Genomic DNA, 27,642 nt, shown 5'->3' on the forward strand with positions numbered 1-27,642 from the left:
CGTCGGAGAGCGTCTCTCTATGCTCAAGGGCGGGGCTCGCAGTCGGTGAAACTGAATTACCACCGGCAGAAGAAACTTACCCCGGCTGATCCATGGAGTGTGGGAATGCGCTGGACACTGCGTGGGAATAAGAAAAACGTACCTCTATTGCACAATTTGGGAATGTCGTAGCTGTTGTTGTTATTCAGGAATAGAGTAGCCACTCAGATAGAAACAGCAGCAACCTTAACACATTATCTGTACCTGCTGAGAATGAAGTGACATACATCAAATACCTTGGGACTGAAATCTTTACATCCGGATTTTGTTTCTCACTGGAAAACATCTGACTTCATTTTCATAAGGGTGAGTTGGTTCATACTGTAGACTATCGTTAGGTTAGACTGGTAGTAGACTACGGCAATGAAATGATTGGACGTCCGTGCCGGGTAGAGAATAAAGCCTAACAGGACAGGATACCGCTCACAAAACAACCCTCGGTCGCGTGCTCACACGGTTGCTTTTGCCAAGACCACTGACTGTTTAGAGACACCCGCGCTTGGTCGCTATTTGGAATAGTAACAATTGCAATCCATTCAGCGCAGCTGGAAACACAGGCAACAAACTTAATGTAATTTTAGAACACTTACCTTTCTGAAACACTGCATACAAAGATAACGTTCATACCTGTATTTTTTTTTATCACATCGCTTAACCATAGTCGTCTACAGACTACAGTAGTTACCCACAACGTTCATACCCTTATAGCTACATATTTGTATAGGTGTTTTCGCAGGTGCTCTTCCCTCTCTTCCTATTTCTCCTTGTCTTAGCATACTAAGCTGTCATAAAGTAGGAGTCAAATGCCTACCTTACATTCCAAATTTAAATGGATTACCTGGCCATATAGAGGTTGCTGAATTCGCTAATCAGATTCATCACTGTGAGATTATGGAATTCAATCTGCTATATTATTTTGGCCAAAGGGAACAGCACGTGGCCCTCTCTAATATGTGTGCCCAGTGTTTTCTGAAGCATTATCTCGAGGTGTCATCGTGGGGGGTGATGTAACCATACAGTTAAAGAAGGGGCATGATGTGTGATGCCGATAGCCACACTCATCCTCTGTCTCGGTTACGACTAAACTGGAGAGAGAATATTTCCACCCTTAGAGTGTCAATCTGTGAGTTAGAGAGAAAGAGTGAGTAAGAGAGAACGAGAGAGAGAGGGATGTCGGGTGGGTGTGTGTCTGTGTGTGGGGGGGGGGGGGGAGGGGGCAGTGATCTCTTGGAAAAACAGAGAGGGTGCCGGCATTGAAGGAGGCCGAGGGAATAGCCAGGCTGGCATGGGTTGGTGGTCTGGTATGTGTGTGTTACAGGGCAGGGGGCTGCTAAGGGGGCACACTGTAGTCATGCCTGGGTGAGTCATGGTGCAGTATCTGTCTAGCTGTCAGTCCAGCCAAGTGTGCATCACTGTCTCTGTTACACGTGTTGTATTTACCAGGTTGCGTGTGTCGAACCACCTTGGTCCTGTTGGCAAGGCACTTCATTCTGACAGGTTTATTGTCATATGACGTATTGGTTGAGAATGAAATTGTTGTTAAATGTGGAAACATAAATACACACTTGAGTTAGTATTACTTGTTGTTCTATGTGAATGTTATGACTTCACAGGCCACAGGCCACATCTGGAATTTGGAATTAGGAAGGAACACACCTCCAGAGTGCAGTCTTCTAATGTATGAATGCATGTGGGAAACGTTATTCCATCTATAATAACACACAACCATAGAACCATTCAAAACATGAACTTGAAATACAAACTAAGGTTTCAAAGGTGACTTATCTAAGACATGTTCATGTCTTAGATCCTGGACTCAGGATTCAGATGTTGCTCTGACCCTGCTTGACACATAAGTCACATCCTGACAGTAATAGTAAGACTCCTCCTCCTTATTTTTAGGCCATGAGATGATGCTGCTTTTACCAGCACAAAACTATTGTGCATTTTCCTGAAATGTCTACAGAAATGTGCCTAACCATGTTGTGTTTGTGGAATCATCCCTTGGGTTTTTCCCAAAATGTACAGAATGATCTCTCTCTCTCTCTCTCTCTCTCTCTCTCTCTCTCTCTCTCTCTCTCTCTCTCTCTCTCTCTCTCTCTCTCTCTCTCTCTCTCTCTCTCTCTCTCTCTCTCTCTCTCTCTCTCTCTCTCTCTCTCTCTCTCTCTCTCTCTCAGTCCCCTGAGGTGAGTTCATTGGGTTGAACACTTCCATGTGTGTACTCCTCTAAATCACGAAGGCAGTCTCAGCATCAAAAGCATCTGCATCACATGATACCTCCCAATTGGCCACGTGAATAACTATCTCTGTGCTCACAGCATACCAGTGCTATCCCCATTCATTTACAGTAACATTGCCTAAATGTAAAATGAGATAGCCAAGCACCATCGGTAGGCTGCCATTTGTCTTATGAACTTCATTGGCTTCTCTTTAAAATCAAGTAGTCCATCAGTATTTATATTATTACATAACTAGTGTAGCAAATGTTTTTTTCATGTTTAGAGTGGTTTAGAAGTTCATAAATCATTGGTATTTCATCAAAAAATTCTAACCTGTTGAGCTATTAATGTGTCACCATTCAAATCAAATCAAATGTATTTGTATAGCCCTTTTTACAAGCAATGTTACAATTCAAGCAAACCTTGTCTATCTCTAGCTGTTAAGTATGTAAACCAACTTGTTTTACAGCATTATAAACAATCTGTGAGCGATTCTTGCTCAGTAGGTAAGTTAAGACTGTCCCCACCATAAAAACAAAAAACAAATGACAAAAAAGATAGCGCTTTAAAGCATGTCAGGTATGGTTTAACAGAAGATTGACTGTGAGAGAAACACAGCTGCCAAAAAGCCCCATGTGATCAAGGCTTCTCTGTGGTTTGTTTAACGGGTCACTTCTTTAGCTTTGGTGTGGTATCAGTCTGTGCTTCAAGACAACAACGGTATGCTTCCTTTTCAGGTGTTGCCACAAGGCCACCCCTCTGGCTATCAGTTCAAGTACAAGGCCATGAAAGGCAATGCTCTTACACCATCAGTAAACAAAAACAAAAAATCACAAGTAATGTACCAAAAAATGCAAAATCTTTGCAACATGTTGTGAAGTTAGGAATAAGCCTCTTCAACGTTTATCCCCTGCCATTTTGTTTCATTTGAAGAGTAGGTTCTATCATGGTGGGCATTTGTTTGTTCCTTTGCATCATCCTCCCCTGGGTGTTCACGAGCTTGGTGGTGTGCTGCAGAAAGAAAAGCAACATTGCTTGGTCTCTGAGTGTTTCCTGTCAGTGTTTGCTGCTTGATTATATGAGCGCCGGCTGTGCAGCTCATGCTGCCCCTCCCATAACATCTTGGAGGTGGCATGTTGCAGGGGCCAGCAGGACTGAAAACTGAGATATGATGTAATGCCATAATGCAGCAGCAGGGCTATTTCAGGTCTATCTCTGGTCTCCACGGCTCTATCTGCCAGCAAGCCATTCTGCCCCTCTCTCCGTCAACACCTCATCCATCAAGCCCCATGCAGACCCACTTCAACTGGGATCATCAAGACCCCCAGGAAACTCAGATGCCTGCGTTTCCTGTTATGACTGCAGATTGGAGTTTCTTAGTAGCATAGTCAGAAATGAGTAAAACCATCACATTCTTGTTGGCTTTAAGCTGTTAATATGTTCGGTGGGGGGGGGGGCTTCCGTTTGAAAGGAAGATGAATGTATCTGATATGGGGCTTGAGCCTTTGCCTGGGTTTGTGTGAATCCCTGGTTGTGTTCTCGCTGGGATGGCATCTGAGCTTGGGGCACAAGTAATTTTCCGTAACGTGGGAATGTTGTGGGAGTTCCAGCAGACAGGAACTTTGAGGAGCAGGAAGAGCTCCTTGTGCTTTGATCTTTTTCCTTGTGCCTGTAGATTCTCTCAGAGAGAGAATTTTTCCCCACAGGTATATCCCAATAAACTCTTGTCTTTTTCAGCAACTCCATGGGAGGAGGATTTTCATGTGTTTTGGTCCACATCTGTCTAGAATCTCCTTATAGAGTACACACAGTTCACAGCATACCCCTGAATATCCTAGCCACTGCCCAGATCACATCTAACCTATGGGTTGACATCATTTTCAAAAACTTGGCAATATTCAAGCAGTGCAGTTTATGAGTACTTCTTTGAGTACATCTTTGTCTTAACCCAGGATATATAGGGGTTTTCTTTAACAGTGCGAGGACATACATTTTTGTTATTCTCTCTATTCCCTATTTGTAAGGAAGTGACAGTTTTCCTGTGAGACCACAGAATCTATAACTGCAAGAGCGTTCTGAAAAACACTATGGACCACAGCAAACATCTAGATTCGTGTTGAGAACCTGACTTCTACAGTTATTTATTGCTCTGACCTTTGAAAGCGTGAATGGTGAAGCAAGAGAATAGCACCAAGTCTAGAACCATCCTGGCTGATATAATATCCTGGTACTGTAACAGTAGGGATGAGGGTGCAGTTTTAAATAGGGCGGCCTGTCTCTCTGATGCTATCTTTGGCACCGCGAGTCGTCAGACCCTTGGGCCTGCGAGTCCTCATTGTGAATCAAAGTTGTAAACTCAAGTAGACTGTTCCCTCAATGGAAGCACATAAAGAGTTATATTTGAACAGTCTTAACAGTCACCACACCAACATCACATACCGCGGGCCCCAGTCACTCTACTAGTCTTTCCAAGAAATGAGGGTGTGCTCATGAGTTCCGTGCCTTGGCCTTCACAATCCTTTTGGGAAGAGGGGGGATCTAGAACCGTGTAATGATATCTGACAGTGGGTCTTGGCAGGTCAATGAGAGTGCACATCTCATTCTACGGAGGCCTCAGCAGCACACTGTCACCAGAAATTTGACTGAGGGTTTGAAATACCTGCATGAAGAGACCACTGTAGCGTAGACTTTATTTTAAAGTGTGTTGACGTAGCCTCTCACTTCTGGGGTGTTCTGTGGTCATAAAGTTGTACAAACGCTATACAAATACATAGTTCAATCAATCCATGGAATTTGGTTTTAAGCTCTATTTGTTGGAGTGACTAATGGCTTTTTACTGTAGTTGTATTTGAGTAAGCACCTGATCCCATAATTCTGTTTTGCTCTGCAGTTAGTCTGCCCTCCTGTTCTTGTCTGCGACTCTGCATCTTCATTCCAACTTTCCTTTCCACTTGCCAGTTCTCAGAACTTGGCGTTACTCTGTGCCAGAGAAGATGATGTAAATGCTATCAGTGATGCCACCCAGTTAAATGTGCCCAGCAACAGCGTTCCTCACCAGGGTGAAAGCCCATCTGTTGAAGCACATTTTACTTTGACCCTGATGGAAACACATTCAATGTTAAAGAGGGATCCAAAACAATAATAGGTCAATTCAAAGAGACAGTTTGTATTGTCAGCTGTGGGGAGAATAAGGATTCCTTTCTGTGGCAGTTGTTTACAAGTGCATGTTCATCCTCACACTCCATACGTTGCATTCATAATTCATGTAAATTGTTTCACAGTGTGAGAACTGGGATCCTGGGACTTCCTGGGTCTTTTGCTTGTTTGACAAGAGTGGAAAACACTGAGCTCATCTCTTTGGAGGAGTGTTTTCCTTTGTAGGATCCAGCAGAGTGGCCTCCACACTGGGCCAGAGGCAGCCCCAGGGGATCTGCCCCCAGCCCCCCCAGCACTCCCAGCCCTCCCAGCCTTCCTGTGCTTGTGTTTAGGAGTTCCCCTTCTCTTTCTGCACAGCTCGGCCACTACACGGCTGTCCCTCTTCTCTCCCTGACCCCACAGCCCTGAACCCCTGGCCTCATGTCTGAGGGTTCGACTGGGTCACACACACTTACTTCCAGATAACTTGATGAAAGTCTCCTTATCAGGCACTTTATGAGATTACTATCTAGTAAATACAAAGGATGGATTTGTTTGATACTGTCGTGTTAAAGTTGATGTGTGTGGGAGGGGAAGATAGTTTTGTTATCTTCCAGGTCTATTAGGCCTTCTATGAACGTTCTGATAGGGTGCGCAGATGGAATTCAAAGTGATGTAAAATGCAGACTTATCCAGGTGACATTCATGGTTATTGAAACTTCATCTGTATTTTAGTAGGTATATGTTACTGCTGTATAAATCGTGCAAAAAAAACCTCTGTAGAATGGTGACCTAAGACTTTGTTTATATTCTAGTTACTGTAAATCCTTATCTGTTTTTGCACATTAATCTCAAAATACACAGTTTCCTCACGATCTGTGATAAGAAACTTCTACGAACTTCAGACCCAGATATATCCTTACCTGGATTGGAAACATAAAGAGATCCTATCAAGAACAGTGACTTTGTGAAACTATTTTGAGAGTGCTCTTTTTGTTACACCTGCTGTTTCTCATCCTGGGTGAGACTCTGCCTGACTCAACCACAGCAAGAAAATCCCTGCCTATTTGTGGCTTCAGTATCGGCTCTCATTATATGCCTAACATGTTTTATCCTCTTATCTCCCTGAATATTTTCAAGGTATTGCAGATGAAGGGATTTCAACTTGGGAGCATTAAAAAAAATGACCCTGTTGTTGTGTCTGTGACTGAATCATTTTCCCTCCCAGAATTCCAGAGTGGTCTACTGTGAAGGTAAATAGATCTGTCCATCTGATTAAATCCCTCCTCTGCATAGTCTGTCAGGAGCTACCGTGTCTGTGGCTCGTGTGTACGATATATCCAATGATTGCCCCGCTATTGAATTGTTGTGTCTCTACTGTAGCCCTGCAGCTGTAGCTATGAAATATTATGTTCAGTACATCTGTGACACATGCTGTCAATATGTTATGAATCATCATGTGGTGAAAACCAGCCTCGAAGTCATGAGGTTACGAACACAACCTCCATGACAATCAATCCTTCTTAAATGGTTCCAAGACCGCCATCTTTCCAAACACGCACGTGCTCTGTGTTTTCTTTGAGTCATTCACAAATAGATCTTTCAAGGACATACTGGCTCATCCTCTGAAATGGTGAATAGGTGTCACATTGAATCAGGAAAAAAAAAAAAAAATGAAAAAAGGATTCCGTAGATGGTGGGGTTTTCTGTCATACATCTTGTCGGTGGGGGGACAGAAGATAGCGTGGTATTGCTCAAGCCTTGCTACAGTGCATGGAAGATGAGCCAAGGGAAATCCTCTGGCTAATTAACCGCAAAGGTCAGACCAATCTGTATTAAAGGATTAAATACATTTTAAATCATATTTCACACAGAGGATAATTCCCCTCGGAATAAAAGTTAAAGTTTCAAAATATACTCCAGATTTTTTTTTATCGTAAATTAGGAGATTAATGTGTTAATGTATTATGTATATGATTAAATTAAGATTTCAGCTGCTACAGTTTAACTATTTCTCAAACAGTGAGGCATTCGTGTTTTCGCTGGCTGTGTGTCTGTGGGCGCCAGTCATGGTTGTGTTAGATCCCACCCCTCAACAGAGAAATCGTGACTGTCCTACTGTTCCATGCCAGTGTATCGTCAGCAGTTTGACCTTATTGGCTTCTATCAGAGATTAGAGGCTGGATTGACTGCTCCCATTCTCTTCGACGCCTGAATTCATGTTTAATCGGGCTAATTCTCTTTGTCCCAGTGCGACAGGCTATGCTTCGTCTGTTCTCTTCAATAGGGACAGAAGCTTTGATTTCACACCGCATTGGGAACTCACATTCTGCCAGCACACAAGTGCCAGAGGCGGTGTCACACCGAGGAAGAGGAGGGGTGTTATCCTCCGTGTGGTGTGTGTGAGGAAGAGGGGTGCGTCATGTCCACTCACGGTATGAAAGTGTATGCTTGTGCATGTGGTTTCCGTGACGGCGGACATGACAAGATTCCCAGACAGCAGTGTATTTCCTGCCTCCATTCGAGCTCTCTGTTGTCTTCTTCCTTCCAGCCGTTCTTAAATAAGCTGTAATGTGACCTCTCCGTGCTGGTGGTCTCCCAGGGAGGATGTGAACTGATAGCGGTGACAGGGGTCCCTTTGTGAAATATATTTTTACTTGTGATGATTAGTCAGATTGTGGGTATTTACTTAGTCCGGTGAGTAAGGTAGTGCAGACCTGAAACAGTTCTAGAAGACTCTGTTTCGAGGACTTAATACATAGATTGTCTTGTTGCCTGGTCAGTTACAGCTATCCTATGGCATCATGGGGTTAACCTATGCCTGACAGAAAGTAATTGGCTAAACCGAGAATTTGCTGATGCCGCCATTTGAATCAATAAAGGAATGAGTCGTCCAGCGCGGTTCCCTCTCTCATGTTGGAGAGTTGGATCGGGCCCCAGACAATGACCCTCGTTCAGGCCTATGTGTATCAGCCTGATGCGGAAGAGACAATGCCTCCTTTTGTAGGCCTGATTCAGGCTGATATCATGCTGGAAACTATTTCGATGGGGATCACATGTTGTTTGGGCATGCTGCTGCTCAGAGTCCCCTCCTTAGTTCACTTAACAGGAAAGCGTCTGACTTCCTACAGACAATACGGTGCTTGTCTCTAGTTTTGGGGATGCATCTGGGAGCCACTCTACTAGTGGATAGAAAGATTTCTCTTTCTCTTTTGGTTTATAAGCTGAGACACTTTAAAAGCTGTAAAGCCTGACAAATTCTGTGTCAAGACAATAGAGGTAGGGACTCGAGAGGTCAAAGACTCGCAGTGAAATCCTGCAGCAAAGTTCAATACTCAGGTTTTTGATTGTCAAATAGCAGAGGAGGTTTTCAGGTTGTTGCGTAGCCCTCTGTGAATATATATTGTTCAACTGGTTTGACGGTCTGGATTAAATACAGGGATGAATTGTGAATTGGTTATGTAAACCAAATCATTTTCATAGTCATAGATGTGTTATCTGTCTGTCTATCAGTCATCTGTCTACCGACAGTATACCAGTATTACCACAATCTAAAGTCCTAGAATGGCACTCTGTGGTACTGTGGTTTGTCTTTCATGTGAACCTTCCCTTCTCAGATTAATTACAGGTTATTAGAGCAGCTCTATTGTTAGTTAGAAAATGTCTTTATTTAAGGCATCCACTCAATAATTTAGTTGTCTCAACTTGTCGCTCTGTCTTGTGGAGTGTCTTGTTAAACTTTTTTAAATATTCTTTTGACGTTTTCTGCTTCAAATATTTTGGCAGGCAGTCAGAGAGACAGACAGGAAAGGCAGGGGGAGAGAGAAAGGGGATGCAGGAAATGGCCCGGGTTGGAATCGAGCCCTGGGCTGTGCAGCTTGCACTTTACCTGGTGAGCCACCGGGACACCCCCATTTGGTTAACCTTCGACCTATTTCCCTGCTGCCCTCTGAAACGAGGTCAAGTCATATCCTTATGAATATCATCCTCATGTCGAATTCCTTAAGATACACTCCTGGTTGCTACTCCTCTACGCCACTACGATAGAACCCAGGGTGTTCAATGCCAGCACACTAAGCCCAGTCATTAACCCCTGGTTACATTGGGACAGTGGGTGTTCATCAGCTCACCTAAGTTTGTAAGTTTCAACCATCTGCCAAGGTGCAACTAACCCCTTTTTGACTACAGTCAGTACAATGCAGGCCTAAATAAGATGGTCTTCCTAGGGAAGAGGGGCCTGGTCTGAAGTCTGATGGCAGAGACACCATTCTCCTCATATCCTGCATGCATGTTTTTCCATGAGAGTGAAGATACTGTAGATTTGGGATGAACTATTTTAAGTGCTGTGGGGTCAGAGTGGAGCTGAGAGAGAGAGAGGAGACTGTGCAGTCAGTGAAGTGGGCCAAGTGGATCGCCCCATCCCTGTTTGTGCAAACCAGCACCAATGGGAAATACACTGAATAATTCAGTAGTATAGAACGGCTAAATAATTTAACTATTGAATTATCTACCCCAGCAATGTTTTATCCATATAGAAAAAGTTTTTGTAAACTTTTGTCCCTCTTGATTCTTAGAGGGTAGTGTTAATTGTTTTTTGGCCCTGGTGATTTACTCGAAATGTTTGCTATACCATATTTTCTAATTTTCCTCCCCAATAGTGAAGTTTTGTCTAACATTGTGGATTTCTCATTTGTGAGATATATATGCACATTAAAATGTACAAAGCCAGTTTTTATACGTTGTCTACTGTACACCATACTGTCTTTAAATCTCTTTCAGGATCCTTTTCATGACGGTCTACAGTTTCATACACAGCAACTTATTTTGCCATTCAGGTCTATAAATAGCCTGGTGCTCACAACACCACACTCTTGGAAAGCCATTTGTGCTCCTGTGTACAATTCATACCTCTGGCACAAGACCATATCATTTTGCAAACACTGTTTAGACAGTAGCAGAGTTTGACCATAAACAGCAGGGTAGTTTCACTTTCCCACCCATTGTTGTCTTGAGTTTTTACTTAGCACTGTAAGTCTTAACTTTGCACAAGTCTCTCTGGTGCACTGGTTATGCTCTGTCTGAGCAAACACAAATAATGTCATGAGCCTACTCTCTCTGCCAGACTGGTCCTTCTGCGAAAACCTACCCAATCCCACTCCTCCTACACTGCAAAAATACCCTATCAGTTTTAAGTGCAAAAATATTTGTTATGAGCTTGTTTATACTTAAAACAAGTACATTTGGCTGCCAGTGCAGTAAGGAACATTTCAGTTGGAAATGTTTCTTAAAATGTGTGACTTTGCCTCTGGCACCTGTGTGCTTGTTTAAGTCACTAGATAAGCCATTTTTACTGGAAACAAGTCCAACTAGATCAAATCTAAATACAAGATGATCACACAGTTAGATGTACTGTTTTTGTCATGTGACAGCCACGCAAGCTCAGCCCAGCCCGGCTCCAGCCCTCCCCTCCATTCCTGCCCAACCTGCCAACCATTCCCTCCCATGCCCCGACACTCGATCCTCGGGTCAGCTGCAGTGGGTATTCCTGTTGTGTCTGTTTGCTTTTTAATGTCAGACGGACTGGTTTGGGGTGACAACCTGTCACATGTCACTGTGTCCGTTCAGTTAAATGCGGTGGCACACAGAATTCCAATGCTGCTTAGTAAGCCAGGCCTCCTCTGGCCTACAGCTGCAGTATGAGGAGTATTTCCTTCCTTGTAAGTAGAGAAAATTGCCAGTAAGTACGCCTAGATTTGGAGAGTCCTTTTATTTCCTTTCAAACCCAGCGAAAAAAATGCCTCATGTAGGGGCCATGTGTGTGGAAGCCATGGGTCTGAGTAACACGGCTCTGCACATCGTCAGAGAAACAAAGGGACGTTTGGACAAAGAGAGAAGGAGAGGGAGAGACAGTAAAGGCGAGAGACAGAGAGAAGCTACTACCCTGCTACACCCTGCTAGACAATTGTCATTGCGATGCACCCCATGGTTATGTCACAGGGCAACTCGGCATCCAACTCAGCTCCCACAATCAGCGCTGTCACCTGGTGTTTCAGTCTCCGCTCCAACGTGATGAGTTTATTTATAGCCTCGTAATCTGTTTCTGTTTCAGAAGCCTTCCATGGGACCCAAACTAAGCAATAACGGCTTGGCAGGTTTTGTCAGCTTCTTAATTGATTCTTCATTGGTAGTGGGCTGTGCTATATAAAGATCAAAAGCACAGCGCTACAGTCAAAGCCCAGATGGGTCTCAGATGGGTAAGAGTTATACAACAGAGGGAGAAGGACTATGATATGCAATTGATTTACTTCTGGATCCTCTAACTGGGTCGATTGCCAGATCAGATGCTTCTGCAAACTGCTTAGAACATTCCCCCTGGCCTTCAAACACTTCAATGGTGATGGGGTCTATTGAAGCTCCTTCGCATTTTTACTGTGGGTGGGGTTGGGAGGGCTATTGTGAAATCCTCGTTTTGAACCTACTTATAATAGCCTACATAAAAACTCTTCTGTTGGGACACTCGGTTCATGTAACTTTGGGGAATTCCCCAAGGGAGTTGCATTTCATGGTAGGAATTCAGTTAAACATTAACTGTCTGCTCATAAACATACTGTACGCTCTCTGCTATAGGTGGAGAGGAGAAGAGAGAAAGAGAGATCAGTGTTTGGATAAGCAAGCCAGCTGCTGGACAGCATTTTCCCCCTCCATTGTTTCTTTGACTGTATGTCAGCCTTTGATTCCAACCGTGGGGAAGGACAGTATGGCAGATGACTGCTCTAGTAACATGAAGGTCAATGTTACAGAGTCTTTTTGTCAGCATTTCAGTTCTGAATGCATAGTACACTGGGTAAATGTGTTGACCTTGAACGCTGTAGTTTAATAGTATGCCTACACATAGTTTCCACTGAGACACTTAGGGAAGAACTGAGCAGAGACATTAAAGAAAAGAGATACAAATGAAGAGGTTTGTACAATACAGGGCTATGGTAAGCAGTGTGCTGTTGAAACGGAGTGAAATAGAAAGAAGAGTCTAAGAAAGAGAGAGAGAAAGGGGAGAGAGAGACCAGGAGCCTGGGGCTTAGGAAGTGCGGTTCTCAGGAAGGAAGTGTCCGGCCGCCTTAGTAAACAGATTAATGAGGTCATCCATCATGGCGACTGCCCCTGCACATCAGGCTGTATCTGCCTAGCCTCCTCAGACCCACCTTTCCCCCCTAGAAGGACCAGGGGCAGGGTTGGGAGCAGGAGCCGAAGGAGAGGCAGGGGGATGAGGAAAAGGAGGAGCAAGGGCAGGAGCTTGGACCAGAGCAAGGCAGGAGGAGGGGGAAGAGAAGCAGATGGTGCAGCAGGGGCAGGAGGAGCAGTGATGGCAGGAGGAATACATTCAATTTCACATGACGAAGACTTTGAATTTCTCACCCTGAAGGATGCTGTCCACAGAAGCATACAAAACTGAGCATGTTCACACACACACGCGCGCGTGCGCACACACACACACACTTCTGAGAAACCGTCTGCCCCTTGTCCATACTTGTTTGATTTTATGTGGTTTCCTGTACAGCAGTTTCACTTTACTTTTCAGTAAGAGATCTCATGGATGATTGGTATGGAATGTTTGAAATGCAAAGTATTTGGAATAATCTACATTATTTCCCTCAACAGTTTTCCTAATTAAATTAATGAGATTCAGCATGAGATCAGCCATACTGGCAACTTTAGCAGACACTCTTATTCTTACTTACTCTTACTCACTCTTATTCTTATCTTACTCTTACAGTAAGTACAGGGACATTCCCCCGAGGCAAGTAGAGTGAAGTGCCTTGCCCAAGGACACAACGTAATTTTGCACGGCCGGGAATTGAACCGGCAACATTCGGATCACTAGCCCGATTCCCTAACTACTCAGCCACCTGACTCTTCTACCGAATCTGGTTTCTTCAATAGAAAAGAGCTATATTTATAGTTACATGTAAGACGATTGCGAAACGGGAAGTGTCAATTAAGGAAATGCGCTTTATGACTCTCTGTTCTCATGTTACATGGGCTTGGTGGTAGCAGTGTGAGAAATTGGTTCTGTTGAAATCTGCACAATGAAGCCCAGAAAAGCCCAACACCCTGTGTACACAGGCAACCTGACAGGAAACTGGGGCAGATCCTAGCTGAAAGTCAAACTTACAGACAGCCATCAAGTCTACCTTTGAACATCCCCTCTCACGACTCAGCGGCTTTCTCAACTCATAATATGAATAGATGGCCTGAACCTCATTGATCAAGAGTGTAGGGAGCACATACAACACAATAGGCTGCAGTTACTCAGTGTGAGACAGAGCTGTGGTTTGAAAGTGTCAGTTTATTGCCTGGACCTCCTCAGGCCTGCACCTGGAGAGAACACTACCTGTCCTGTCTGTTTGGTTTGCCTGTCTGTCTTCTAACAGATAATAGAGAGAAATTGCTGTGTGGAGCCTTGTCACAACAGCTCCAAGCTAGAATGAACAAACAGGCTTGTAGGGTTGTAAGTGTGCCTTGCGATTGTGTTGAAAGAAACAGTTTCTTGATGAGAAGCAGTTTCATGAAGCCTACAGTATCTTGAACATCGCAGGTACTGGAGCATGACTCAGATCTGAATCTGGAAGCAAAAACTAATCTTTTTAAAGAACAAGATTTAACAAGTTAACTTACATTTTCTTGGTTTGCAAGGATTGCAGGAAAACTATCCTAGGAGAAGGACAATCCAGAACTTTGGGATTTTATCCAAGACTAGAATTCAATCAACTCAACTCTTCTCAAGGGTACCTCCTGCACTCAACAACTTCCTCTTTGTAAAGTCAAGCATAGCCATGTCCTTGGTCCAGACCCACTAGACTCTAATTATGCTGGTGACAGGAGATGACTGCCATTTTTCAGACTCCAGCATAGAGCAGTGTGTGGTCTCTGCCAGGAGCCCGGGATCCTGTCTCCGTGGTTACCTTTTCGTCCTGCTTTCAGACCGCAGCCAGTCAGGTCTCAGCCCTTAGCCAAGTCAGCTGCCATGTTGACTTTGGAAGAGGACAAGAAGCCCTGCCTTTCAGTGTACATGGGCACCTGTCAAAGGCTGGTGGTTCACCTCGTTCTCAGTGTGACGGGAAACCAGTCAGACATGTCAGCCAAGCTCACTCAAATCTCACAATCTTGGATTTGAAGTGCACATCCACATACGTACTATAAACACAGTACATATCACCCAGTATGCAAGCAGATCATTACATAGCAGAGCAGGGAGGCTATGAGGTTGGTAGTGACCTGGGTGTTATAATAGAGTGGTTGCTAGTGAGGGTGAGAGGGCTTGCAAAGGTGAAGCTACGACCAGGGGCTGGCTGTGAACCCTTTTCCAGGCTGCTGGTTAGAAACCCTGGAGCACCTGGATCATGGCCTCGGCTGCACCCACACACAGAGAGGCAGGGATCCCTCAGTCCGCTGCTGGCTCCAGGAAGCAGATGATGATCAGTGTGGAGCGCACTTAGTGCCCCATCATCCAGTCATCCCGTCTGCAGACCTGGGACTGGAGCTCCCTCTGGACTGGATCAGAGAGCATTAGCAGCCCTGCTGTTTGAGCTACTGGCTTTACTGATCAAATAACGGAAGCCCAAACCCCGAAGCCACTGTGTGGTTGCGGGTTTGTTTCGTGGGTGGTTGCTGCAAGCTTTCCAACAACGCAGACAGGTTCACATTACCTCCTGCAGGCATTGCTAGCTCGTTTAGCGGGGCTTGGGATGGGGCCATTATGACTCATCTTAGTGGTAGAGCAGGGATGCTTTCACAAGTCCTTACTCCCCCTGGAGGGAAAATCAAGAGAGAAGGCCAGAGCTGCCACCCAAAGTTGTGACTGAGTTGAATGTGTTATAAAAATGTGTCACCTTATTTGCTCTCAGTCCATTTCCCTAAAGGAGCACCCTGTCTCTCCCCGTCCCCAGACACGGTGCACCATCTGCTTTTTTCTTCCCTGCCTAGCTTAATCCACCCCAGTCATCATAGTCCAGACAGACAGAGAGGCTGTGGAGGTCAGGCAGCATTCCACAGCAGAGCCCCCCTTTAGTCTGTGCAGCGGGGCAGAACCTTCAAGCATGGCATGGATGACGGACCTGCCCTACTCCCCTTTCATAGAAGCACACGACACACTGCACTAGAGGTTTGTAGCCGGCCTGTGCCCTCAATGCCCTCTGCTCTCTTGTGTGTGTGTGCGTGTGTGTGTGTGTGTCAGTGCATGTGCTTGCATGTGTGTGTGAAAGTATTTTGGGAGCAAATTCTGAAAACCACTTTCCTTCAGCCTACGATTCAGGCCATAACTGATTGCTTCAGTGTCCGGCTATGAACTGATGGATTGTGCATCAGCTGTCAGTGGGGTCACGGTTGGGCTAAATGTTGACACAGTCCTGTTGACCTTCATGTCAGCGCCGCGTCCAGCCTGAGGCTTCAGCTTGGCCTCCCCTGACCTCCATTGTCAGCCACCATTGGCTGTGTGGCGGTATTTATGTTTCATGTGAATGCTCCCATCACTCGGGCTAAAACAGGAGCCTGCAGAGGGTTAGAAGCAACGTGAAGCAGATGTTGGGCATTGCCATGGCTCTTCCAGGGACCCCAGGTTGAAACCAGAGAAGTGGGGATGAGTGACCCCGCATGGCTGCCACGCTCACTGTCTAATGAAAGAACCGAACACATGAGGCCTTTGTCCTGGGAAGCGTTTTAGCAAAAGGAGAATCTGTGAGGAGAAAGACAACATGTGACAAGGGTGTGAAGTTTTTTCACATTCACAAGGATTCTATTACAGGGACAAGAGTGAGTAACCAACTCGTGAAGGCGGTTGTTCCACAGTGGAAGGCAGTTTCTTATTCACATGTTTACATTTACCACCAGTAAAGTAGAATGGTTCATGTGAAGAGAATGGCATTTTATGACTGCCACCCTAACATTTGAAGGACAAATATACAGTTCAATACACATTTAGCTTTGCCTGGCAGGGTAGTACTATAAAAGAAAATGACAGGGTCTTACTAAACGGACACACAGAGAGATGAGGTTTGGAGAGATTTTGGGGCCACCAGATGAAATGAGGGCCTGGTGATTATGAGGCGGATGTGGATGTGACCTAGTCACCACCTATGGTCTCAACACCGTTTTATGGGAATGTGGTTAAAACACAGTCTTTCAGACACTCCCACAGATCCTTGGCAGGGAGGGAGAGCTGTTTAAACAACACAACGGGATTACGTTTAAGGTTTAATCTTTAAAGGATTAGTCCTAAGGCTATAAACATTCCCACTCCTACAGCACAAATATGTATTGCTTTGTTAAATGGTTCAGTGTGGATTGGGGGGGTAAGAGTAAACATATGTGGTGTAGTCTCTTTCCGTTTAACTATGGCTCCTGTAGGAGCTGGTTTTGTGACGGCAGATTTTGCCTGCAAGGAGAGAAGATCAGCTCCCTCTTGTGAGAGAGGTCTGCAACTCCCACTGTTATTGTGGCGCCCAAGGCCGTCATCAGCGGATTGAACATTTGAATGTTCATTATCCTGGAAAATGACATTCCTCCAAGAAAGAGGGAAAGCAATTACACATTGCTGGAGTTACAAATGAGTCTTTCTCAATCTCCTCCCGCTCCCTCTCTCTCCTCCATCTCCCTCTCTCTCCTGCCTCTCCCTTTCTCTCCTGCCTCTCCCTTTCTCTCTGTACCGGACTGTTTATTTGTCCTCTGTCTCTCGGTCCCTCTCTCTCTCTCTCTCTCTCTCTCTCTCTCTCTCTCTCTCTCTCTCTCTCTCTCTCTCTCTCTCTCTCTCTCTCTCTCTCTCTCTCTCTCTCTCTCTCTCTCTCTCTCTCTCTCTCTCTCTCTCTCTCTCTCTGTCCTCTAGCTGGCAGGTCTGGGGCGGGGCAGGGAGCATGGCTGAACCGCGGCGTGAGAGCACCAGCAGCTTGCAGAGGAAGAAGCCTCCATGGCTTAAACTGGACATTCCCACGGCTCAGGTGTCTCTAGATGAGCCAGCCACCTTTGTTCAGGTACCTCATCTCTCTCTCTCTCTCTCTCTCTCTCTGTCTCTCTCTCACACACACACACTCTGCCCTCCTGGATGCACATCTCTTTGAAATATCATGCCAGTTTGTCTAGACAAAATAGTTTTGGTCTCAAAGGCTCCATGTTGCTGTTTTTAGACGTCTCATTATTTTGTGGTTCTAATTTTCTGTCTCTGCCTGCCTGCCTGCCTGTCTGCGTGTCTGTTCCTTTGTCTGTCTGTTTGTCTGTCTGTTTGTTCCTCGGTCTGAACGTCTGTCGGTCTGTCTGTTCCTTTGTCCGTCTGACCAGCCGGTGAAGCGCCAGGGTTTCCTCCGCAGCATCAGCATGCCAGTGGAGACCACCCACCTCCAGTCCCCGCCCCTCTTTGACTCCAGACGGCCGGCCCTGCAGCGCCAGTCTTCCATCACTCAGACCATCAAGAGGTGAGGGAACACATTCACGTGACCTCACGTGACCACTCTCGAAGGCCTGTGCTCACGAGTAAGCCCAATCGAGAGCATGCATAAATGTTTGTTCGATTCATTCATTTGTTTCCTAATATTTGTGTTCACTACCTCTATTTGTAAGTCAGTGTGGTTCGATCATGGTCAGTGTGACCGTATGTGTGACATTACTGAACTGTACATTACAAGGCATAACTAGGCCTCCAGGCATGATGCTGTGGTGTGTGTTAGTGTGTGTGTGTGTGTCATGGAGCCTGACACACTCTTCACAGTTTGTCCGCTCATCATGTATTGATTCAACTGGATCTACTTTTACTATGAATATGTGTTAGTGGCTGTGCATTAACAGTGTATTATTAGCAGGGATTATTGCCTTTTCCATGCGAATCAGACCCTCTGTCTAAATGTTATCTCAGTATGACACGCTCATTTCACTTCTCCCTAATGAGGGAATTTGTATTGTTTTTTTGGGCCTTATAACAAAAGCATGACCTAGACTGGTCTTTCCTAACAATTTCGTTTCAACTCTTAATGGCACTTTGGCTGTAACACTCTATGGCTGCTTTTTCTTCTGACTTCCTGTTCTTTTCTTCTGACTTCCTGTTCTTTTCTTCTCTCTTTCCTTCTGTTTCCTGCCCTGTCTTCCCTTTCCTCCTGCCTCCCTGCTCTGGCCGTCTACAGCAGCAGGAGGGTGCACTTTGAAAGGATTAACACAGTGCCTGTTAAGGGCCAGCGGGCTGCACGCCACGCTCCCAGGAAACATCACTCCCTCTCCAGAACCTTGCTCAGGTACTGCTAGTGCAGGGGTCCTCAGGAAGGGCTCTGGATCTGGGCCTGGATCTGGGCCCGGGCCCGGGTCTGGGTCTGTCTGAGTACATGGCCCTCACAGAAGCACAGGCATGCATGAGTTATTGCATTATGTGTGAGGATGATGCATAGAAAAGAGGGATTGCTTTGACAGCACACTGTTCATTTGGTTTCACTGGCATGACTGGTATTGCTATGACTCATCACTACCGATTCATTCTAGATTAGTCATGAACACAGGGCCAAACCCAGATCTGCCATTTTCCTGGAATGAACAAGATACACCACATTCCACATTCCTCTGTGGTCAGAGCTGAGGCCAGCCAGCTGGGAGCCTGTGTGACATGTGACAGAGCACACAACCCAAGCACATCTGTCAAACAGCGTTCCTAAACTATGGGTTTGAGGACCGTTATTGATTGAGACTGGGTGTGAGCGGATGCTGAAATGGTTAGGGTTAGGGTTAATCCTCTGCCGTGGTGGTTTGACTGCGGAAGGGCGGGCGTGGGCCGCGCTAGACGCAGATTAGATTAGACTGGCTCATGCAGAGGCAGACCATGTGTTCAGGCAGGCCAGGCCAGGGCTACCCTGATGACATGCTGGACCATGACACAGCAGCTGACAGGACTGGTCACCCACATGGTTCACTCATGATATCTAGGCCCCTATCTGCCCAGAACAATAGGCAGGTCAGAGATCATAATTTTTGTTAGGGGCGTATGGTTGTTAGACAATTACAAACACACCCTGTTGCAAGTAATGAACTATTTAAACAGAGCCCGATCTTGAGTGCTTCCTCTGAAATCTTTCCACTTCCTCTTCCTGCCCTCAGGGTATGTAAGATAATGCCTGCCTCAGTTACTTATCCAAGCTTTTGTAGAAAGTATACTTTGGTAGCAAAAAACGGATTTTGGAATGCAAGGGGATTTTGAATTTGGCAACTTTTAAGACGTGCAACTGATCAGTAGCACATCTCTATTTTACAGGATGGTATCTACTGTGAAGTCAGTGGTATTAGTGGCTGGCCAAGTTAGACTCCATATGCCTGAGAGAGTATGCCAGGTCTAAAGGTCCTATCTGAGCTGTATTTGTGTATGTGTGTGAGTCTGGACTGGAACATGTCTGGGCTTATTCGCCTTCTCTCCGCCCGTTTTTTTTTTTTTTTACACTCTGGAAAGTGTCACCCTATCAGTTTGTTTCATGCTTGCCCACCCCACTCTTCCAGAGACAACTTTGAAGAGTGAAGCATATCTGCGGCTCTCGATCTCAGAAACCATTTCTCACCTGCTAGCTATCTGGGTTAGGGGCATCTCTCTGTGCTGACAGGGCTGGGGTCGAGGTGATTAGTGAGAGCCTGTGTGTGTGGGTCTGTGAGATGTCTGCCCCCAGTCTGAGTGGTCAGTGTTTGTGGTGTCAGGGGTACGGCAGACTGGTTCGGGGTCAGTAAGGACGGCGATGCCACACAGAAATGGCAGAGGAAGAGCCTGCGTCACTGCAGCATGCGCTACGGGAAGCTGAAGCCACAGGTGATCCGAGAGATGGACCTGCCCAGCCAGGACAACATCTCCTTGACCAGCACTGAGACCCCACCCCCCCTCTACGTCCCCTCCTCCCAGTATGGCATGCAGAAGGTACAGTATCATCATCTTCGCCAGCACCTTGAAGATGTTTGAGTTCCTCCCTCCTCCCTTCACCCATCCCCTAGAGGGACAGTTTACGATTAAGAGTTCAGCCTTTTTGATTAGATAATTTCTTGCCCTTTTCAGGAAATGTGTTGCCATAGTCAGTACAGAGCCTCACATATACCCGTTTTTACAGAGCCTCACGCCACCCGTTTTTACAGAGCCTCACAAACACCGAAACCTTTCCAGTACCATTCCCCTTTGAAACCTTCATTTGTGAATCCCTGCAGCCCTGACCTCCTGCTCCTCCCGTGTCTCTCCAGATCGTGGACCCACTGGCGCGTGGCCGGGCCTTCCGTATGGTGGAGGAGGTGGACGGCTACAGCGTCCCCCAGACGCCCATCACCCCCGGCGCCGCCTCGCTCTGCTCCTTCACCAGCTCCCGCTCAGGCCTCAACAGGCTGCCACGGCGACGCAAGAGGGAGTCGGTGGCCAAGATGAGCTTCAGGGCCGCGGCAGCACTGGTCAAGGTGAGCTTTCAGGGCCTCGGGGGGTTTTCCGGAGACGGGAGGCTGCCTCTCTGCCTCTCTGCTTCTCTGTCTTCCCTCTCAAACGTTGGAAGGCTTTCTCTGGTCTTTGTGCCAGGTTTGGTTGTCACTCATAGGTTTTCCTGTGCGTGTGTTGTTGTTAGATCATTGCTTGTCTGTTGCATACAGATCCAAACCATTCCCATCCAGTGCCCCTATGATCAAACACTTCAGGTGAGGTGCATGTGAGTTGGACAAGCAGCCGTGCTCGCTCCGTTGTGTCTCCTAGTGGAGCCGTAGATGTCAGTCCACCCCCCCCCCCCGCCCTTTAGAACAACACAGTTGTTCTAGTACATATTTGTTTGGACAAAGGATTAGTCTCACCGTGTTGTGCGCGGGTGGTAGAGACCTCTCTCAGTGTGCCATGCTGTGCCATGTTGTTCAGTGGAAAGCCCTTCTGACATGGACAAGATGTGTGTCTGTATGAATTGAGGAATGACATTGAGTTCTCCACAATAATCATGTCTGCCTGACTTGTGATCATTTGTGGATATGCATGTTGTGTTGTTAAAGTACAGCAATGTGGAACTGTAGACTACAGTATTTGTTATCGTCATGGCACGGGAAAAACACAACTTTACTTGATGTACCTACCTACCTAACTTTACAACCTGTATTGTGTGTGTGTGTGTGTCTATGTGTGTGCCTGTATTGCACATGTGTGTGTGCCTGTGTGTGTGTGTGGTTTTAGGGGCGCTCCTTACGGGACAATACCCTGCGACGGGCACAGAGGCGAAGTTTCACCCCTGCCAGCTTCATGGAGGAGGACGTGGTGGACTTCCCTGATGAGCTGGACACCTCGTTCTTCGCCAGGGTAAGGCGACTCCACACTGCACACTAAATAATGCCCGCGGAATGGAACCACAGCACAACCTAGTGGACTCTTACAGATTTGCAAGAGAAATCGAAGGTCTCTGATGGACCTATTAGTTCAGTGTTGTTCTCCTAACTGACCTGCCCGGCCCCTCCAGGACTGTATGATGCATGAGGAGTTGTCCACATATGCCGACGAGGTGTTTGAGTCGCTGTCAGAGGCGGCCATCAAGGATGCGGAGCCCAGCAGTAAGCTGGAGGAGACCGAGCTGACGGGCAGCGCCCTGGACAAGACTGAGCTGGAGAGGAGCCACCTCATGCTGTAGGTGCCCCTGAGGGGGAAAACACTGGGATACTGTTAGCTTCCCTCCCTGCAGCCATGCAGTCACAGGCCACTGCTTACTTGGACTGAGAGTGATGCGTCTCCCTCTCCTCTCTCAGGCCCCTGGAGCGAGGGTGGAGGAAGGCGAAGGAGGGCACGCCAGGGCCCCCCAAGGTGCCCCTGCGGCAGGAGGTGGTGAGCGTGAACGGCCAGAGGCGGGGTCAGCGCATCGTTGTGCCCGTCAAGAAGCTCTTCGCCCGGGAGAAGAGGCCCTACGGCCTGGGCATGGTGGGCAAGCTCACGAACCGCACGTACCGCAAGCGCATCGACAGCTACGTCAAGAGGCAGATAGAGGACATGGACGACCATAGGTGTGTTCATGCAGCACATCATATCTAGTGCCCCCCCCCCCACATACACACACACACACTCCTCCCCCCATCTATCAGTTACAATACTAGGAAGCTTTTTTGTCGTTGAGGATCTTGACTGTTGTATTGTACTAATTTAGGGCTTGTTTTCGATCTCCACCAGGCCTTTTTTTACATACTGGATCACTTTTGTCCACTTGTTAATCACCATCCTGGCCGTGTGCATCTATGGGATCGCACCAGTGGGGTTCTCCCAACACGAGACGGTTGATTCTGTGAGTAGTAGCGTGCTGCATGGAAGCACTCCTTCAGGACACCTTCACTGACGTGTGTGTTTAAATGTTGAGGGAGTGAACATACTTCTCCCGTCTGCTCCTCAGGTTTTAAGAAACAAAGGCGTATATGAAAATGTCAAGTTTGTGCAACAAGAGAACTTCTGGATTGGGCCCAGTTCGGTAAGAATAGTTCTCCGCTGGCTTTCAAATGGTTTTCGGGAATTTTCAAATGACCTTACTGTATAGCTGTATGTCATTTAGGAGCCCCTAAACTATGATAGACAGACCGCCAGGATGTTGTGTTTTGTACCTGTAGATAATATGTTCACTTGGCTGTCGTTCTCTCCATCAGGAGTCTCTCATCCACCTGGGGGCCAAGTTCTCTCCCTGCATGCGCCAGGACCAGCAGGTGCACAGCCTGATCAGGGAAAAGAGAGCCATCGAACGCAACTCTGCATGCTGCGTGCGCAATGACCGCTCAGGTTGTGTCCAAACCTCAGAGGAGGAGTGCTCTGTGAGTCCCTCACCACACACACACAGACACACACACCCAAACAGACACACACAGACAAACAGACAAGCACACACACAAAGACACACACAGACACTTACACACACACAGACACACCAACACACAAAGACACACACAGACACTTAAACACTTACACACACACTCACACTCCCCTCAGATCCCTCATTACTATCTCACCACCTCGGTCTACATCTCTCTACCCTCGTGGTAATCGGAGGCGGTGTCCACGTCCCCTCTGTGCTTGTGCTCTGTGTCTGCAGAGTACGCTGGCAGTGTGGGTCAAGTGGCCCGGGCACTCCAGCACCCCTCAGCTGGAGGGCAAGGACAGACAGTATGGCTCTGTGTGCCACCAGGATCCCAGGTGAGACACCGGCACTCTCTCTGTCACACAAAGCCTGCTGCGCTCGCACGCTGACTGTCAAGCACTGGGAATTCGACTTGATTTGACACCCAGTGGATTGTGTTCCATGACGTATGTTCTCATCCCAGGATTTGTCTCGAGCCGGCCTCCGTATCGCCTCACGAATGGCCTGATGACATCACCAAGTGGCCAGTAAGTATTGGCAGAAGCGCCACGCTCTCTCTTCGCCCAAGGGTGAGAGTTCAAAGGAGCTCGGAGGTATCTTACTTTGCCTGTGTTTTGTGCCTTCAGATTTGCACCCGGTACAACACAGGGAACCACACCAACTTGCCTCACATAGACTGTACCATCACAGGCCGGCCCTGCTGCATCGGCACTAAAGGAAGGTGAGAGGAACCCACACCTCAACCACGATACACTTCTGAAAACACCAAGACCAAACCCTCAAGGCCATACCGGTCTCTTCGTGTGCACACTGGTGTCCTCAAAGCAGTGGCCCTGAACCCAGACAGCAAAGGTGTCGCCATCGCCAGCTTGAACTGACTTGGGTTTCACTGCTCCTCAGGTGTGAGATCACGTCCCGGGAATATTGTGATTTCATGAAGGGTTACTTTCACGAGGAAGCTACTCTTTGCTCCCAAGTAAGCATCTTTCTCTACCTATCTGATTTCCCTCAACAGATGATATGATCATTGTACCAATACTACCTGCATTGTACCTGTGTAACAGTAGGTTACTAATACACATGCATGTCAATTTGGTCAAAGTCCCTCTGCACACCAACCAGACCTGGCCAGTCCAGACTTTGACATGGTCCAGACAGTTCACCTAAAAGCACCTATTCCAAGTAGGTTAATAAGTCTGACTGTTGAGGAGTCTGCTGTGGAGATTACTGAGTGTTTAATCAAAATAGAAGGTGCCAACGTGGCTATTCTTAACTGAATGGGCACATAGTGCTTTCAGTAATCCCCTTTGCACAGTTCTGAACTGAACAGAGGGCAGACACTGTATGTAATCTGAGTGCCCAGACTGAATGTGTTACATTCTTGTTCGCGTTCCATTATACAGGACCAACATCCTCAGTGTATTTGGACACGCATATTTACACGGCGCTTCTACAGAAAGATACAGGAACGCATGACTTTGTGCTTCATACGTGGTGTGTGTCGTGCTTCTCTTTCTGTCAGGTGCACTGCATGGATGACGTGTGTGGCCTGCTCCCTTTTCTCAACCCAGAAATACCAGACCAGTTCTATAGGCTGTGGCTCTCCCTGTTCCTCCATGCTGGGTGAGTTAGGGGCCTTCTACTCAAACCAAGCCCCAGAAACTAGGGTTTCTGCACACAATTTCGTTGTGAATTGTACTTTTAGTGCCTTTTTATTAACTACATATATATCAAACGAATGGAGATGTACGATATATGCATATATAATTGTGCTATCCCGATGAATAAAGTTATGTCTCACTAGTCTAATCCTGCACTGCACTTTACATTTTTGTCAATGTGTTCACTAAAGCCTGAGTGTTACTCATAGAATAGAATTCTAACTGTGTAAGAAGAAGAAGAAACATCTCACATGTGGCAACAGACACACGTCCAGGAAGCGACCACACTGAGAACACATGCACGCTTGCCGGAGTCATGGCCGGCCCGACCCAATAAACAAACTAAACATTTGTTTAGGGCCCCGCGATTGGTTCGGGGCCCCCCCCAAAAAAAGGATTTGTAAAAATAAAAAAATGTTTGCCAATCAAATGGGCCCCCTACACTATTTTGGTTTAGGGCCCCCAAAATCCTAGGGCGAGCCCTGGCCGGAGTGTCCACCAAAACCCCTCCCGTTCTCCGCATTCTCCCCATCCACCCTGTCCCTCCTCTAAGGACAGCCAGGAGCAGTGGGCAGCTATGTCAGCCGCACCCAGGGACCAGTTCCAAGTGCTCACGCCCATGTCTTGGTCAGGGACAGGGCAGGAGAGCCATCTGTTCTTGCTCTGCATGGTTCTGCATTGGGGTTGTACTGTTTTTTTTTGCGGAGGAAACCCATGTAAGGCCAGGGAGAATGTGCTCCACACAGAAAGGCCCGGGAGGTAACTGGTTCAAATGGTTTTCGGGGATTTTCAAATGACCTTACTGTGTAGCTGCATGTCATTTAAGAGCCCCTAAACTATGATAGACAGACCGCCAGGATGTTGTGGTGTGTACCTGTACACAATATGTTCACTTGGCTGTCACAAACAGGCCTTGGGAGAACATGCCCCATGCAGGAATCAAACTCAGGACCTTCATGCTGTGAGGCTGCAGTGCAAAACATGGTGCCACAGTGATCAGTCTGTCTATTATCAGAGAGAGCTGAGTGGACCATTATAAGAAGCAGCACGTGTCTGTTCTGCCTCTCATCTGTCTCAAGGGTAATTAAAGAAAGTGCCTTCTTTGAGAGAGCATTGATGTTGATGGATAAAATCATTCTTGGCTGGCTGTTAAGATGTTTGCTTTTCTAATCAGGGGGATTGTCTTCCAGCACGTGCAGAGGCCACGCGGACAGTCGCAGATTTGCCTTGACACACTTACACACATGCAGACACACCTCTGTTAGCCACTATTGACCTGGGGGATTACTTACGAATGTGTCATCCAGTATTTCATGTTATGTTTCAGGATCTTGCACTGCATGGTGTCAGTATGTTTCCAGATGACTATTCTGAGGGACCTGGAGAAACTGGCCGGCTGGCTGCGCATATCCATCATCTACATTCTCAGTGGCATCACGGGCAACCTGGCCAGTGCCATCTTCTTGCCCTACAGGGCAGAGGTGATGCCTGCCACTCTTGTCTTATAGGCACACAAACAGACACACACCGTGTCATTCAGTTATTCATGGTTACTGAGAGCATCGAGTGACAGAAATAATGTTTTGTACTGGTTCAGTTGTAAGTAAACACCAAGCTGACATGTTCCCCTGCTCATCCTCCCCTGGCCAGGTGGGTCCAGCGGGGTCTCAGTTTGGGATCCTGGCCTGCCTGTTTGTGGAGCTCATCCAGAGTTGGCAGATCCTGGCCCAGCCCTGGAGGGCTTTCACCAAGCTCCTCTGCGTGGTGCTCTTCCTCTTTGCCTTCGGCCTCCTGCCCTGGATCGACAACTTTGCCCACATCTGCGGCTTCATCTCGGGCTTCTTCCTGTCCTTCGCCTTCCTCCCCTACATCAGTTTTGGCCGCATGGACATGTACCGCAAGCGCTGCCAGATCATGGTGTTCTTGCTGGTTTTCGTGGGGCTGTTTGCAGGCCTCGTGGTGCTATTCTACGTCTACCCCATCAAGTGCGAGTGGTGCGAACTGCTCACCTGCATCCCCTTCACGGACAAGTTCTGCGAGAAGTACGACCTCAACGCTCACCTCCACTGAACCCTGTGGCCTCGGCGGAGCCCTAGTTGGAGCACACCAGGTCAAGAGTAATGATATAATATGATATATGATATGTGTCACCTCATCCACGTCTCTGTCAGGCCCAATGTTAGTGTGGCTGTGTGTGAGAAGGGGCTTGTTCTCCTTCTCTGTCTCTGTGAACTATGCTTGTATTTTTATACTCCTTTGTAGACAGCCACTTCACCCACCACGAAGACTTCTTCTTTTAATCACCTTCCTTTTGACACCACATCATCTGACTAAGACAACAAGGGTACTTGTACTGACTTTTCAAGCCTTCATTCTATCCTTCTGTATGTCAGGGATTGGAAGGGCCAGCACTGGTACAACATCAAGAAGGAATATACTCAGTATTTTTTTTTATTTGTCATTATTTTTTATTTACATACTTTTTAACACTCACCATCCAGGAGAAGGTTTTTGTTATTATTCAGGCAACTCTCAGAAAACCAGGGATACCAATCAAACATGAATGCCTTTGGTGCCTTGTTGATAAATGTACCAACTACTGCCATATTTTTGTTACATGTTGAGCACTCGAAAGTTATCCTTTTATTTGTTTATTGCTTCTTAAGAAGTGATGATTAATTAAAAAGGTAGCGTTTTAGCTACCTGTTCACTCACATTTAATTGAATACAACAGTAAAAAATACTAAACTCCAT

General features: G+C 46.8%; 1 protein-coding gene across 2 annotated transcripts; it reads left to right on the plus strand.

Moving 5' to 3' along the window:
* Positions 1-27,641, plus strand: rhbdf1a (rhomboid 5 homolog 1a (Drosophila)). Of its 2 annotated transcripts, XM_062450389.1 has the most exons (19): positions 1-345; positions 17,269-17,413; positions 17,718-17,851; positions 18,554-18,661; positions 20,097-20,310; positions 20,625-20,831; positions 21,580-21,702; positions 21,860-22,023; positions 22,143-22,394; positions 22,558-22,669; positions 22,775-22,849; positions 23,022-23,183; positions 23,462-23,562; positions 23,691-23,754; positions 23,854-23,948; positions 24,128-24,203; positions 24,750-24,850; positions 26,216-26,369; positions 26,539-27,641. In XM_062450389.1, the coding sequence occupies exons 2-19, from the start codon at positions 17,297-17,299 to the stop codon at positions 26,956-26,958; spliced, it is 2,679 nt and encodes an 892-aa protein (XP_062306373.1). In that variant the 5' UTR covers positions 1-345; positions 17,269-17,296; the 3' UTR covers positions 26,959-27,641. The 2 variants fall into 2 exon arrangements, with proteins under 2 accessions (XP_062306373.1, XP_062306382.1); XM_062450398.1 differs by lacking the exon at positions 18,554-18,661.
* Position 27,642: the final 1 nt, after the last annotated feature.

This window comes from Osmerus eperlanus, chromosome 2, assembly GCF_963692335.1.
Source record: "Osmerus eperlanus chromosome 2, fOsmEpe2.1, whole genome shotgun sequence".
In the NCBI taxonomy this organism is placed as follows: domain Eukaryota; kingdom Metazoa; phylum Chordata; class Actinopteri; order Osmeriformes; family Osmeridae; genus Osmerus; species Osmerus eperlanus.

What these genes read in the sequence shown, in the direction of transcription:
- rhbdf1a (XM_062450389.1), top strand. Translation starts at nt 17,297, where the DNA reads ATGGCTGAACCGCGGCGTGAGAGCACCAGCAGCTTGCAGAGGAAGAAG. An exon ending in GAGAGGAGCCACCTCATGCT is followed by an intron (nt 22,024 to 22,142) that starts GTAGGTGCCCCT and finishes CTCCTCTCTCAG; the next exon opens with GCCCCTGGAGCGAGGGTGGA. An exon ending in TCCCTGTTCCTCCATGCTGG is followed by an intron (nt 24,851 to 26,215) that starts GTGAGTTAGGGG and finishes GTTATGTTTCAG; the next exon opens with GATCTTGCACTGCATGGTGT.